Source organism: Varanus komodoensis, unplaced genomic scaffold (genome assembly GCF_004798865.1).
Source record: "Varanus komodoensis strain SLA01 unplaced genomic scaffold, ASM479886v1 scaffold11, whole genome shotgun sequence".
Lineage (NCBI taxonomy): Eukaryota > Metazoa > Chordata > Lepidosauria > Squamata > Varanidae > Varanus > Varanus komodoensis.
In genome coordinates, this window is record NW_025335317.1 from 20,382,061 (window position 1) to 20,397,694 (window position 15,634).

Consider the following 15,634-nt stretch of genomic DNA (forward strand, 5'->3'; position numbering starts at 1 on the left):
AGGTCTTTACCTGGCGCCGAAAAACCAGTAACGACGGTGCCAGGCGGACCTCTTTGGGGAGTGAATTCCATAGGTTATTTTAAAGTGCGAGAACTAAGATGACTGGGTCATCTCAGATTTCATACCTACCCCATTTGTTTCCAACTAGTACTGGGCAGGCAGCATGCCTTGTGCTGTAGTCTCCTTCACCGCTTGGAAAAAGATTGTACCAAAACACAGCTGTCCCCTAGTGAAATACAAAGCACACCGACCCATTAGACTGCCGCGGATTTAACTCCTGGAAACTATTAAGGTGCACTCCAAGCTGGTTTCTACAGATGCCAGCCAAAGAAATACGGCCCAGGCACTGCTCATCACTGCCTGCTGGGGTGTCTCCGTACATCTCCATGCAATGCTTGCCTCACCACTGCTTGAGCCCTTGAGCTTTAGGACACTAAACAGAGGCGTCTGGGGGCTCCTGGGGGCGCTCCAAGTCCGTTCTGCTGGTGCCCCCTTACTTTACTCCAAGCCTTGTGCTGCTTGTTAATGAGGGAACGTGAGGCTCATTAATGAAGGAACCTAGCATTCAGCCCAAGATGGGCCACCCGTCCATCTGCCGCACAAGATGCATACTGCCATGTATGCGTTCCACCACATTATCAGTAGATTTCCCCCCACTTCTACTTTTGTCTTAGCGCTGAAGTACCTTTGTATTATGGAATCATAGAACAGTAGAGCTGGAAGGGGCCATGAAGGCCATCAGGTCCAACCCCCTGATGCTGCAGCAACCACGTTACACCATCCCACTCAGGTGGCTGCCCAGCTTCTTCTTGAATGTCTCCAGTGTGGGAGAGCCCACCACCTCTCCAGGCAGCTGGTTCCAGTGTTGTATTGCTCTGACAGTGAGGGAACGCTTCCTGATGTCCCTCCTGAATCTGGGTTGTTGCAACTTGAATTGATTATTCCATGTCCTGCACTCTGATATCAGCAAGAAGAGATCCTGTCCCTCTTTGTGACAGCCTTTGAGGTACTTCTAGAGGGATATCATGTCCCCCCTTAGTCTTCTCCTCTCAAGGCTGAACATGCCCAGTTCTCCCAGTCTCCCCTCATAGGGCAGTGCTTTCAAACTCTAGATCATTTTTGTTGCCCTCCTCTAGTCCCTTTCTAATTTTTCTGCATCTTTCTTAACTCTTGGTGCCCAGAACTGGACACGCATTCCAGGTGAGGTATTAAACAGTGTTTTACCCACCGTCCCACTCGTTTGTTTGATTTCTACTGGCTACGCCCTCCTTCAAATATGTTAACAATGCTATTATTAATACTGTGCAATCTCATTAAGTCATAAATACAACATTAAACCTCATAATTTAGCAATAGGAAGTTAAAATGACATTTCTCAAAAAATGAATTCTGAGCGTTCTCAAAGAAAAGGATTCAATTCTAATCAACTAAATGGCCCATGAAGTATTGAAAGGCAGCATGGACTTATAGTACTCAGGCATACTGCCAAATATGTCTCTGTAATTTTTTTAAATTAAACAACTTGCACTTCTCATTCTACACTTCCCTTTGGATAAACTGGAAATTAATTTCAATCTGGTGGCATTGGGTGTTTTCACTGGATGTCTTCGAGCATTACAAACCAAAAGAAATCGTGCAGTTACATCTTTTCCTCCTTAATAAAGTATTTGTGGTTAGAAAAAGATGGAAGGCGAAGGAAAACATGGGAGGATTACAAGTGAAAGATGGCATCGTCTGGGTCCCTGTAAAATTCCATGAATGAGTCAGGTTGATAGCACAATAAAAGCCTCATCTGGATGCACCCACTGAGTAGGAAAAGAAGAGAGCACATACCATGCACAAGCTTTTTTTGGGAGGGGCGCAAAATTGTTAAGAGTCCCATTTCAGCTGTGACAACCTCAGTCCAATAAACCATGGCTTCTCGTGTGTGCCTTCCTGTTTCTTATCTCCACCTCTCACACCTTAATGCAGTACTTCTGGGGCTAGTAACCCACAGTTCTTTGTTACATCCAAATAGGAAAATATATTTTAAATGTACAACAAATCAGCATGGCAAACCATGGTTTGACTGTGTCTTGCAAGCCAGGATTGAAGTCAAAGCTTAGATCACAGTACCCTAGACAAGAAACTATGGCTTGACAAACCCTGGGACTACTGCATTGTGGTGTTTGAACTGCCCCCTGCAAATTTAGACACGGTAAAAGTGGGCATATGTATAAGCTGAACCCTACTCATTGGAAAGATTTAAACTATTTCACAACAGCTTTAATTTAGGAACACGCATACTAGGTTTTTAAGCAGAAAGGGACAGTACGGAGATAGTCAGTGAACACACACACATGTGCTTACCTTTCTAGGCCAAACACTAGCTCCTACTTCAGGAAATACTGTTGCTCCTCCTGCGGCCACATCACTCATCTGAAAAAAATATGTCAATCCTCAGCTAATGACCTCAAAGTTTCTCTTTAAGTATAGCCGAAAAGAAATCAGACAGTGTTCACCACTGATTTGATATTAAAGTCACTGGAGTGGTATATGCAGAAACTGCATTTTTTGCTATTGAGATTTTGAATAATAAAGCAGACCGAATTTTTAAAGTTCAATCTTCATGCAGGATATATAATGTATATAATATAAGTACTCATCCATACAGCATGCTGTGATTATTATTGATCACCCACTATTCCCTCCTCCCTCTTAAGTTCTTCAATTTATCCTGCCTGATTCTATTGGCTCAATCACAATGTAGCTGTGCTGGGAAGGAAATAATGATTTCTCAGGCTTCTACTGGTGTACCTGCTCTAATGATGCAGATAATTTGACCAGCTTTGCCCCAGGAAGCTGAAACGTTAGACTGTCACTGGCATCAGCAATTCCAAGTTTAGGAGTCTCCTATGTGAAATGAAACCCCATGGATGTTTGAATGACACCTATCCAGTATAGACTGAACATAAGAAAAGACCAAAGGCTGCAGTCAGTCCAGTACTCCATGCACCTTGTGGCAAACCAGCTGCCCACAGGATCCTTCAAGCAGGATGGGTGCAAGACCTCCTCCTGCCCAAGCTCCTCAGCAGCTGCTGTATGCAGGCACGCCACCTCTGGTAAAGGAGGCAGAACACAGCCAGCAGGGCTAATAGCCACTGATGGCCTTCCTCCTCCATGAATCGGCCCAATCCCCTTTTAAACCCATTCAAATTGGGGGCCATCACCACTTCTTGTGACAATGAATTCCATAGTTATATGGAACACAACTATATGTTGTGTGAAGAGGTACTTCCTCTTATCTGACCTAAACATCCCACCAATCAGGATGACCTGAGCTTGAGTGTTATGGAAGATGGAGAAAAATGTCTCCTCCTTTCCTTTCTCTACACCATGCATTATTTAAAACACCTCTATCATGATCGGTTTAGCCGTTTCAGAGCCTTTAGTTGTAAACAGAGACAGGTGTGTTCAAAAGCTCTTTGAATGTTAAAAAATGACAAGTCACTGAGCAAAGACTCCTGCCCAAAGTTAGCAGTCATAAGACAAGAGGGGAAGGTCCCTTATAGACTGGTAACTGGTTAAAAAACAGAAAAGCACAGGAGAAAATGGAAATTCTCACAATGAAATAATTTAAACAGTAGGTTCACTCATGGATCTGTATTGGTACAACTGCTTTTTAACTTTTTCACAAATTGTCTATAGTGAAGGATTAGTACTGAAATTTTCTTGATGATACCGAATTATGCAGACTGGCTAAGACAAAAAGCATGTCGCTCAAAACAGATCTCTTCCAACTGGGTGAATGGATGTCAAAAAGGCAAATGTAGTTCAAAGTAGGCAAGTATATACGATATCTACCAATCAATCCATACTCCATGTACATGCTGATATGGGCTGAGCTGGCAATGACTGACCAAGAAAAAGGTTTTAAGGTTATAGGAAATGTCACAATAAAAATGTCAGCTCAGTTTGGAGCTGCTATTTAGAAAGGCAAATTCTATGTTGAGGATCATTAGAAGAGAATGATGAGCAGCTAAAACTGACAGTAAAACTGCTGGGACGGTGCCTTTATAAACGTCTATGGTGTGACATGGGTACAGCTGCAATCACTGGCCCTCAAAATAAACAATGGAAAGTGGGAAATGGTACAGTAAAAACGAACTAAAATGTCTGAATGAGTGAAGCAATACGGGGGCTTTTAGCTTGGAAAAGCGTGCATGGATAGTGGATAGGGAGACTCATTCCCTTTGGCACTGCCATACTAGATCCTAGAGTCATCCAATGATGCTAAATTATGGGAGATTTAGGACGGATAAAAGGGAGGGAAAATGGTATCTGTCTTATGTTAAATGATGCCTGTAAAAGGGGATTAGACAGATTCATGGATGAGAAGACGACCAATGGCAGCCAGTCATGGGCGCTTTATGTTTCTCTCCCAAGAAAATATGCCCCTGAATATCGGTTGCTGGGCGCAAAAGCAGGAGGGGGCTGCTGCCACGGCGCAAAGAGGAAGATGGGCCAGGATGGTCTTCGTTCATTCATTCCATTTCGGTACCGCCTGTAGCTGAAGCTCTCTGGGCAGTCCACCGCAAACAGGACTCTCCTTACTTTCTTAGAGGATATTTAAATATATCTAAGGACAAACATTTCATTTATTTAAAAGATTCGTTACCCATGTTGCAATCCTCACAATGCAAATTATGAAATATTCTGGGAAAGGTTCTTCAGAAACTTTTCACTTTTTTGTATCAATGTAATTTAAGAACAATCCTCAGCGGTCCCATGGTGCCATAATACAAGCTAGGAGAGTTTTCAGTCATCCCAATTCTCTCTCCTACTAATATGAACACTTTTGAATTTTGGCATCAGGGTCTCTTACTTACATAGAATAGCCATGTAGCGATTCGGTTGCCTGTTCCAAGTTCTTTAAAGGCATCTGGCTCATCTTTCTGTGTTTCAAAACATAAAAGTATTACTATGCAAGTGAAATATCTCTGGTATACAAGCTTTAATGCTAAGACAAACATTTACAAACAAAATTATTTTCAGAATTAATGAAACAGAAGGAAGAATTAGTACAAGTTATATGAAACAAATCAAGTATAAGTGAATGCCATTCATTGAAATAATTAGTTATTCAATATGTGAGTTTTTTAAGTAACACAGTTCTTAAGCATGCTTCTCTTGTTCTGAGTCCTACCCAGACATTACTTATTGATAAAATGACCTGGTTTGGTATCAGGTCTAGTTGAACATTTTGGTTCGAAACGTGCCATAGCTCAAAACCCTCATTCTTTTCAGGGAAGTTAAGAGAGAGAGAGCATGCATGCATGAAGTCAGTGCAGTGAAGTCTCAGTGACTACCCTGTTTATTAGAGATTATTTTGCTATTGCTTGGATATTCATGCAACTACTTGCTTTGTCTTCCACCTAAATTTTCAGTTTTGATTAATTTTCATGAATTTGCCTGGATACATGGAATGATCTGGCAGAAATGAGATCCGGATTGTACAGACATTATTGTTGATGAACTGACTTGATATCACTATTCGACTGTTCCCAGTCTGGCACACCACTGTTATTACTAAAATACAGTAAGTGGCTCTGTGGACTTGGGTCTTCTGGGGCCTCTCTCAAAAAAACCCATGAAACCCAACAGACATCAAAAATCAAGTATTGCTCTTGAGTACAAATTCTCTTCTTAGGCAGAACAAGCTCCTAGCACTCAAGAGTTCCCTTCAAACACTCTCCCCCACATCTAAAAAGCACTTGCACTAAACTGGGCACCATCCTGCCCAACCCAATGTTTAAAATATAGCTGGCAGCTAAAATTAGCTATGTGAATGCTAGCAAAATGCTTTCCATCCCTAACATTACAGCAGAAACGGTTTACCACTGGTCAACCCTAATTGCTTTCACATGTATACACTTGGGAAGTCTTCAATGCTTCTCCCTACAGATGATAGGACTGAATACTGCACTAGTTTCTAGCCTGATATTTAGGACTAATTCAAAGCACTGTTTAAGCTGTGAATGACTTGGAGAGCAGGCTATGCAAAAGATCTACCAAGATCCACAGATCTTTGTAAGCAGTTCCCTGGATTCTCCTGCTATACAAAGTGAACTGATGGCTACCAAGGTAGAGGCCTGCATAGTGATGGCACCCAGGTTATAATCTGATACTCATCCTAGCTTTTTCAACAGTATATAATGACCTTTCTACTTTCCTGAGAATTGTATCTTTTAATTCATATCTTGAATCCTTTTGCTGAAGTTTCTGATGCTATTGTGAGTTTTATTACATTTATTAATGACACTTATTTAATTCACTGCTGGGGTTTTACGGTGGATTTAGAATGTATGGTTGAAGTAGTTAAGAGTGCAGGACTGGGACTCGGGCAATCTGTGTTCTAGTGCCTGTTCAGCCACCAAGCCAACTGGATTACTTTGGGCCAGACACAGGCTCTCAGCCCAACCTACCTCACAGTGGTGAGGATAAGATTGTGTTGTGATGGGGATAAGATTGATAGCAGCTAGAGAAGAATGATGCAAGGTGCTTTAAGTTCTTTGTAAAACAACAAAGGTGGGATATAAATTAATAAATAAATAACACATCAGTTCTCTTTTATTATGTGCTATTCTATGAACTTTTGTTAGTAGTCAGCATATCAATGGAATTAAGCAAATACAATACTATTTTAGTACAATTAGGATGCAGTGCTTTATTCATACAAGGATGGCCCATTTAACACTGTGGAACCTGCTTCATAGGATTGCATAAACATGCCTAGATTGTGCTGTAAAAATTATTTTTGAAAAATTAAATTCATGAATGAAGACAAAATGTTAATAAATAATTTAGACACCAATTAGATAGTGAGAGAAGAATCTAAAATGTATTAATCCAAGAATTTTAAAATAATTTTTGTTGAACCTAGTTCAAAGGAAAAAGTTAACTGAAGGTGTTACTTCATACATAAATGCCCAGTAAACCACCATCTGCATTTAGATCCCTTAATCTTGGCAGCTTCGCTTGAAGATGGAGTAAAAGAATAAAATACAGTAGCATGGAGTAAAACTAACAGGTATCTTAAATTTTAAGTTCATTAATTTCCACTGATCTGTGCAGTATCTTAAAACAAGGTATAACCACTTCAAGTTTCAGCAATCTGGACCCTATAAATATCCAATCCCACCTAACTGCATTCACATCAAAACAAAAGCTCCCCCACTGGTTGCATGTGCATCACAGACAGTATGACATGAGGTTGTTTTACCATCATCCCTAATCTACTAGACTTAATTTTCTGCAACACAATTTCTACAGAGCAATACCCTTCATTGCTTTCTTTCCCATAACAGCATTTCTCTGTAGTATTTTGGTCTTTCTTATTATGTTCTATATTTTATTGTTCAGATGGTGGTTTAGCGGACTTGATCCATTCAAACCAATTAGAAGACTCGACAGTCCAAATTTAGCACAGACATTAAACATTTGTGCCACAGGCTAAAAGGCCTAGGCTTTGGAAGATCTTGCTTCACCCATCTCTACTTGCCCGAGCAAAGTCATAGTGGGGCTCATATTGTCCTCCCACTCCATAATTTGCTACCTGGAAGAAAGAAACACAGCACATGTGAAGCACAAAGGCAGGGCAGAGAAAGACTTACCCTTCCAAAATCAAAATGAGGCTCGTACTGGCCTCCTACACCGTAGTTGGCCACCTATAGCAGAGGAAGAAGCACAAATATCCAATAAACCAGCCATGATAAGGGAGAAATTATCAGCTTAATAGCTACAGTGGCCTTTCACTAATTGATAGTAAATAAGCTGATATCTTCGTGGATTATGCCTAGAATGATGTACTGGGACTTACAAAGATGGAATCATGCTCTCTTTAACCACAGCTAAGTGACTCATCTTGCAAAAACGGAATAAAGTTAAGCAACATTTAAGTTGTGAGTTTAAGTGGACTCCAGGGGATGGTGGAGGACAAAAAGGCCTGGAGGAATGTTGTCCGTGAAGTTGCAAGGGGTCGGACACGACTTCGCGACTGGCAACAGCAACAGCATGGAAGAGCACGCACTCTCTCTTGGCAGCTGGTTCCACTGCTCTAGCGCTCTCGCAGTCACGAAATTCTTCCTTGTGCCTAACGTGCACCTGGTGTACTGTAGTTTAAGTTTATTGTTCCGTGTCCTACACTCTGGGATGAATGAGAGAGGACTTTTGCTTCTTCATACAAGACATAGCACTGCTTTATTTTTATAAACATATAACTGTTTGTTTTATTTTAAATGAAAAGCCAATTGGAAAGAGTGGGTTTTAGAATGAAGCAGCAATGCTGCAGATATATGGCTAACCCTTTCCCTGCCTGTCATTTGCCTGCTCCACCAGCCCCCCTTCCCCAGGTTTCCAAAAGCAACCCGGAGTAAACATGCATGAAAACCCACACCCAAATTCTCCCCATTATGCTGATCTACCAAATTACAATGTCAAGTTACGATGAGCTACCCCAAAAAAAGGCAAAATTGAAAATGGGTTGAAATGAGACTCCTGCAGACTTCTTTCTTTTGAAATGCTTTTTTCTGAGATAAAGTTAACAAAATGCATAACAATTCAAGGTCAAGAAAGAAGCAAATGAATGAATGAATTATAAATCATAGGGCATAATCTCACTGATTGCACCATTGATGTTGGCAAGATGCTGAATTCAGGGCATCATGCGCATCTGCTACAGAGCGAGAGCAGTAGCACAGGTGATTTCTGCTGTTTGGCTGGATGGCCAGATGCTCTCGAGGGGAAGAAGGCTACAGAGGCCGCTGGGGTGGCTATTTCTATGCTGGCTGTGAGAGGGAAAGGGGATCCAGAGCGCTGAGGCTGGAGCTCTGTCGCCTGCTTTATCATATGTGGAGTACCCACGTTGTTCTATGCAGCCCAGATGCTAGCTAGGGGCATGGGATCCTTCCTCCTTTCTACAACTGATATGCTTATGGAAGATCTACAGTAGAGCAGCCTAAGCGAAGGAAAAACTTCCTGTAAAAGACCATCGTGCTAGGGAAAGTTGAAGGCAGAAGAAGAAATAGAAGGCCAAACATGAGATGGATGGGCTCCATAAAGGAAGCCACAAGGCTTCAGTTTACAAGAGCTGAGAAGGACTGTCATGGATAGGACAATTTGGAGGGCTTTCATCCATAGGCCGGCCATAAGTCGGAGATGACCTGATGGCACATAACAACAGAACAGCCCAAGAAGGAGCTCAATACCTAATGAAATAATGAAAATACAATGTATATAGCATATTAAAAGGAGTGTGTACAAGTATGTGTATGTATCAGTGATAAAAACTTCCCTTAAAAATGGAAACCAGAATGAGATTAGGGAAATAATTTTTTTTCAGGCACTAGCCAGTTGAACTCCAGGCACTGTCAGTTGGCTACTTTGAGGCCGCTCCTGGACCACTGGGATGGCTCCCCAGTCAAAGAGCAAGGCTGGACGCTGGACTCACTGGAGGCCTTTTCTGTCTTCTCCCTTGCATCATCCAAACAAGGCCTCATCGGTCTGTCACTGAGTCACCAGGCAGGTAAATTCCAAGACTCTTGCTTGGTCCTTGTATTGATATGGATCTTTTCCACGTCACTGAAAGCATGCTGTGACCTCCTCTTGCAGGGCCAAGTTTCTCTTTCTCTGCCAGGGATTCTTTTTCTTTCTGCTCCCAGCCTCTGCACTTTATGCCCCTGAAGCAAGCCAAAGACACTGCTCTTTGCCTCTCAGGTTCCCCCACCCCTACAGCTAACTACAACCCCACTCCTGCCACCATACAGCTGATGTGGGGCAGGTGTTCTGACTCAGCTTCTGAATGCAGCTTCCATCCTGCCAACTGAAGCAAAGGACAAAGGAAAACTAGAGAGCATCTTCTGCCGGTGATCAGCTATTGTAAAAACAAACACCCCCCTCTCCCCAACTCTCAGGGTGAGGCAGAGAGTTGCACTGCACCTAACCCCAGTGCCCCCCAGGCCATTCAGTAAGCACCACTGCAGTAGGGCCTGTGTTGATGAAAGCAAGAGTTTTATTACTCAAAGACTCCTGGAAAAATGGGCCGTGGGCATTTTGATCCTTTCAAGGCGAAGTGAGCATGGATGGGTACCTGTGTTTCTTTGCATCTACTTGCCTACCTGGAGCTCCTCTGCTGTGGAAACATCCAGTCCCGTTAGGTCCTGTATCCTTGTATTAATACGCGACACGACAGGGCTTTCATATCCAGACAGCCAGGCACTAAACACGAAATGAGATTCGCATACTTGAAAAACATGCTCCGAGAATTATGTTTCAACACTAATAAGAAACCAATTCATAAATGGACTAAAAATTCTACAGGAAAATATGCTTAGCTTAACTCCACTCATAAGGAACACCTGTAGTCCTCTGGCTGGTGCACATCAACAACTGAATAAATGCCTTTATTTAAGTATAGATGGCCAGCATTACATCCATAGTACTGCAACATTACTTGTCAATTTCAGAACTATTTCAGAGGATGAATCAACTTAATCCTACATTAGATGTGTGCACCTAAGTTCCTAGTGACTTTTAACAAGGCGATACTAATTATGCCAGGTGCCAGGAAATATTTTCCCATTATTTTTTGTTGTTCATGGATACAGCTACTTGGATGTATGCCCTGCATGCGTCCATTTTACCAGGTTGCTAGTAGGATTACTTGTAAATAACAGTTTGGACCATGTCCATTTTACAAGCACTCAGTTCACTCAAAAACCAGACATTTTTTTACAAGGAACTGGAATGACAGGATGGACTCTTAAAGCAGGAAGCACAAGAGCCACTCCCAAGTTAAAAAACAGTGCCCAGAAGAAGCATTAATTTAAATGAGGGGAAGTGATCATCACTATTCATACCAGAAACTGGAGAACAGAGGAAGAGTTTGTCTCTCCTCCTAACCCAAGGCTTAACTCCTTCTGATGGAAACAGAGCCTTCTCTCTTTTTTAAAACAATCTTACTCTACCTTTGGCCTTTTCTGTTTCAACCTGCATTTTCTCTATATATAGCTTGGATGTGCACCTTTGCCCACTTCATTTTTCTTTTTGATTTCTAGGATTACCACATTTTTCCCTGATGGATTAGAAGTAATTGTTTCTCAGCATGGGAAGCTGGAACTTTTCAGATAATGCCTGCCATACATCTATTAAAGGCAGGAGCTCTACCGGAAATGTAGGGGTGACCACTGAATTGTTGAAAATGTCCGTTCTGCTTTGTAGCCAGCAGTTCCAGCAACACTAATGGCCACATGCCATGAACTATACACTTAAAAATGAAGGAACAGCCACAATGAAGGAATAGCCAAAAGCTAGCGGTTAACCAATCTGATTCTCGATCATCATCCATGGCTACAAATCTGTTGGAGAAACACACGATAAATCTGCTGTTTGGAAGGCTCAAAGTTGCACCTTGTCCTCTATTCCTTTCAGAAAGATTACAGCCGATCTCTAATTAAAAGCAGTAAGCTATGACCCAACACAGGTTACAGAATCTCAGAGGGTATGGAGAAAATACAGCTTTATATTTGACCAAAAATAGGTTGTTCGTAAATAGAAAAGCTTAGGCACAGATTCAGACTTAGAGCAACTGTTAGTATAAGAAACAAACCAGCCAGGCAACAAATTATTCTATGAAAAAAGTCTTTTAAAATCTAGCACCACAGTACTATCTGGAGCAATCAATTTATTTCTTAAAGAGGGAAATTAAAGTTATGGCAAGAAATGCAAGTTTCATAATAAGCCACACGCACTCCATGCTTAGCATATACGCTGTGATCAGGCCAGTAGGTTGTTTTATTATCATGATAACTGATCAGCTGTGCCTACCAAGCAAACTTCCTTCTTGCTTCTTCATTCCTTGCGGATGAAGAAGCAATTATTCACCAGCAAACACATTAGTATTACCGAGACTAAAACAGAGATCTCCTTCACCAAAAGCCTAATTCTTTTTTTCTAGGTAATACTGCTGAGATCAGTAAAATATCATGTGCCCACTTATAATGCAACCCTATGTATGAATACCCAGGGGTAAGATCCCAGGTGAGTGTATACACAAATGATGTTTTGGCAGCAACAGTACTGAGGTTCAGTTGCTGCTGTAAGCCGTATCAATGAATACATTATTTGTTGTGAAACTGGCCCATTAGAGTAATCCCTTAAAACATGCACTCACACACACACACGCACACACCCCCTCTACCTCCTTCCTCTCCCCTGCTAAGAACTGGGCGTAGATGAACAGGTTAGACAATTGTTTCTGGGCTCAATTCAAGGTGCTCGCCATTACTTGTGTAGGGCCCAGTGCATCATGGGAAGCACTTTATGGATCCCCCCACCCCACCCCGCGCTCATGCTATTCATTTGGAAGCCCTGCGTCAGATCTTGCTTCTGGAGAGGGAGGACCTAAGTGGAGCTGCTCTGGCAGCGGCAGGGAGGTCTGCTGTGTGGTTACATTATTTCAGAGCTTGTGATATGGAAGGAATGTTCAGGCAGAATAGCTTTTTGCCCCTTTGATCTCGACAGAAATTATTTTAACTCTACCATTTATATTGCATTGCAAATTATGGTACTCCTCCATAAACCACCTTGAGAATTATTTTGATAAGCGAAAAGATTAAAAAATATTTAAACTATGTTGTTTCTCTGTTATGGTACCTGTGGCATTCTGTTGCAGTTTTATTGTTCTTCTATATTCCTCTCATTTGCAAACTGGGCTTGACTCAAAGCACTGAATCAATTAAACTTTGTTTCACTTTGCCAGTCAACATATTCCCATCAATCTTGTAGCCATCATCAAGTGGCAGATTGTGTTCTGAGAGGTTTTACTATAGAATGGTATAATAAAATTTTAAATAAATAAATGTTATCCTTTGTGGGAGGAATCAACTGACCTCCGGTTTCCTTTTCCAGGAAGCTCATTTGCCAACAGATTTTATTTCAGTTCAATTATTCTTATTCTACAGAGGAAACTGAAGTAATTTGAGCTCTCACAAACATGTATCTTTTGCAGCCGTTTCCTGAAAGTTATGCTAGCCACGATGAATTATGCAGGTATTGCACATGGCTTGGCTCAGAACGCAGTTTCCCAGCTGGCTAAATGCCACCTTATATAGCTTGCCACATACTTCAGCATGAACAGTAGTGCCCTCATAAGCAGACACAGGCTGCAACACAGAAATATGTCAGCTAGGAAAGTCTGCATGGAATGTCTGGAAAGAGGAAGCAGGTTTGCCTTAAAAATACACGAGGCTTTATTTGTGGTTTAGTAAGAGTGGTTTAGTTAGAAATCAAGAAATCATTTCAGCCTCTTTCATGGAGGCAAAAAAGCTGCTTCTTCACTAGTACTTAGATTTCGAACAATTTCGCTTTATTGCTGTGGGTCTGCTTAGAGTAGGCAGCTTTTCAGAGAGTGGAATAAAAAGAACAGATTTAAATGAAACAACCAAAAAGCCTATCTCACATACTTTTGATTTCCCATTTGGCAATTGCCTACAAGCAGGTGCATGCTTCCTATAGTGAGTCAAACTCTGCAATGGCCAGAAGACGGCATGAGAAGGAGCAGAGGACAGGAGACGCGCGGTTGTACAGTGTAAGCCGCTAGCAGAGATTGGCTGCTGGAGAAAGATCTACATGCATAACTACTCATGTTCCTACATGACTAACAGCCAAAACATGAAGTAGTCATAAGGATTAACTTGTTAAATGTTAAAAGATGCTGGGCAACTTTTTTTTTTGCCTGAGTTTCAAAAGTGCTTGTTAAAACTAAAATCCCTGAAATTCTGGGAGGCGTCTCTACACAGTGAGCGGTTTTAAAAGGCCATTAAATGCAGGACTTCACCACCACCACCCAGTTCGGCCCTTGTGCCAAAATGCTGGTTAACAATGCATACGTGGCAGCAACAAGGAGGCATACAATGTTTTAAGAGAATATTACATGTACTATACATACTGAATATCCCAACACTAGGTTAGGCTTATCTGAGATTTTAAAAAGTAAGGCTTATCTGAAATTTTAAAAATATAAAACTCACTTGTGAGATGTTTTCCTTTCAAAAGTAGAAATCCAGGAGGTTAACTGCTCTTTAGCAATAACAAAAGGCAACTCTTTTCATGGTAATGACAGCAACTTCTAGAAATAGCCCCTTAAATCAGCAAGCAAAATGCTGTGTAAACAGCAACTTCTAAGCATATATAAGAAAGGTACAACCACTATTTTTAGTCCCCAACTATTTCAAAATAGATCCTCAAATAGAGGTCTCAAGCTATCATTGTCACAGAATGTTCTTCCTGTTGACCCTGTGCCTCCTAAGAAGTGTTTATAATTAACATAGGGAATGTAATATTAGCAAAGCAAGAAGATTTCATAGTGCATGGTTCACATGGATAATGTTTAAGATGGAATAATTCAATGTGTTATTTCTACTATGATTGTGCAGCTGGAGAAAGAGGTGCTCGCATGCACCAAAAAGGGATTAAAGTCCCACTCTTGTCAGGGAAATAAACCTAAGCACATACTTGAAGCACTTAGCTTTGGTTAGCTTCCACCCCTTTCAAGCATTCCAGACTTTCAAGGCAACAGATGATAAGGTTACTTAATACTTTCTTCCTATTAGCTGAAGAGGAAAATTAAGTACAGAATCCCAAACCAAGTCTGACAGAAGCCACTACAAAGAGAACTCCCATAGCAGTTCAGACATACCACTGTCCCCTTACCTCTTAGAGACTCTGTAATGTGCTGTGGTCAGTTTCCCCGTCTGAGGGTCATGCACAGTAGCTCGGCTCAGCTACAAAAAGAGAAAGGACAAGGGCTTACTCTAGCAGCAAGCTTCTGGACCAAGCCACAGGCACTTAGAAGGGTTCCGATTGGTCCGGATGGTATGTAATGCTCAGATCAGCAGGAATATTTAAAAGGATTACAGTAGCTACTGCTACTGGCATTCCCAAATTCATTTCAATTGGTTCAATTTGGTTAGATTGTCCTTTCACTTTTTCTTCCCCAAATGGAAAGTTTATGCAAGCCATTTGTGCGCAGAGTTTCACAGAAAACTTCCCCATATCCAGAAGTTAAATGTTCTTTTAGTCTTTATTATCTCATTTATTTAAAAAAATGCTGGAATTGGTACACGAATGAGAGATGCTTTTATCAAGATGTGCAAATTTAAATTGTCTGAAACATAACATAAACAATAACTGGCATTTATGTTTAGAAAGTGCACTGCAGTGATGTGTAAACTTGTTACTCTCTTCAGGTCTTTTTTAAATTGACAGGTGGGGGTACAAACTTAATGTAAAGTGCCATGGTTAGTAATACCCCCTCCCACATGTACATACACTGAAAAGGTCCCCAAATGAAGACAGAAGTGTTGTCTGTACAACAGTGTCTGACCAGAGCCAATGATGGCTACAGAGCACCTCAGCTATTGGGTGGTATAAAAACGAAATCAATGAATGAAGAAATAATGGGATTTTAGCCAAAAGATCCAGGCTGAAACAGAGGCTCAGCCATGAAGCCCAGTGGGTGACTTTGGGTCATTCCTTCTCCCTGAGCATACATTACCTCCAGAGATACTGTACAGACTAAACGGAATGATCCCGTCAT

The 15,634-nt window shown here is 41.4% G+C and overlaps 1 protein-coding gene across 5 annotated transcripts in view; it reads right to left on the reverse strand.

The window, feature by feature from the left end:
- Positions 1-83: 83 nt before the first annotated feature.
- The window catches only part of P4HA1 (prolyl 4-hydroxylase subunit alpha 1), a 45,925-nt gene continuing 30,374 nt past the window's right edge, over positions 84-15,634 (reverse strand). Inside the window, exons 9-14 of one of the 5 annotated variants that reach the window (XM_044420549.1) lie at positions 14,749-14,819; positions 10,155-10,254; positions 7,653-7,706; positions 4,869-4,934; positions 2,350-2,418; positions 85-226 (exon numbers count right to left, since the gene is read on the reverse strand). In XM_044420549.1, the coding sequence (XP_044276484.1) occupies positions 113-226; positions 2,350-2,418; positions 4,869-4,934; positions 7,653-7,706; positions 10,155-10,254; positions 14,749-14,819 (474 nt within the window). In that variant the 3' untranslated portion in view covers positions 85-112. Of the gene's footprint in view, positions 227-2,349; positions 2,419-4,868; positions 4,935-7,540; positions 7,595-7,652; positions 7,707-10,154; positions 10,255-14,748; positions 14,820-15,634 lie in introns of all 5 variants that reach the window. The other 4 variants (XM_044420547.1, XM_044420545.1, XM_044420550.1 and 1 more) reach the window with 4 other exon arrangements.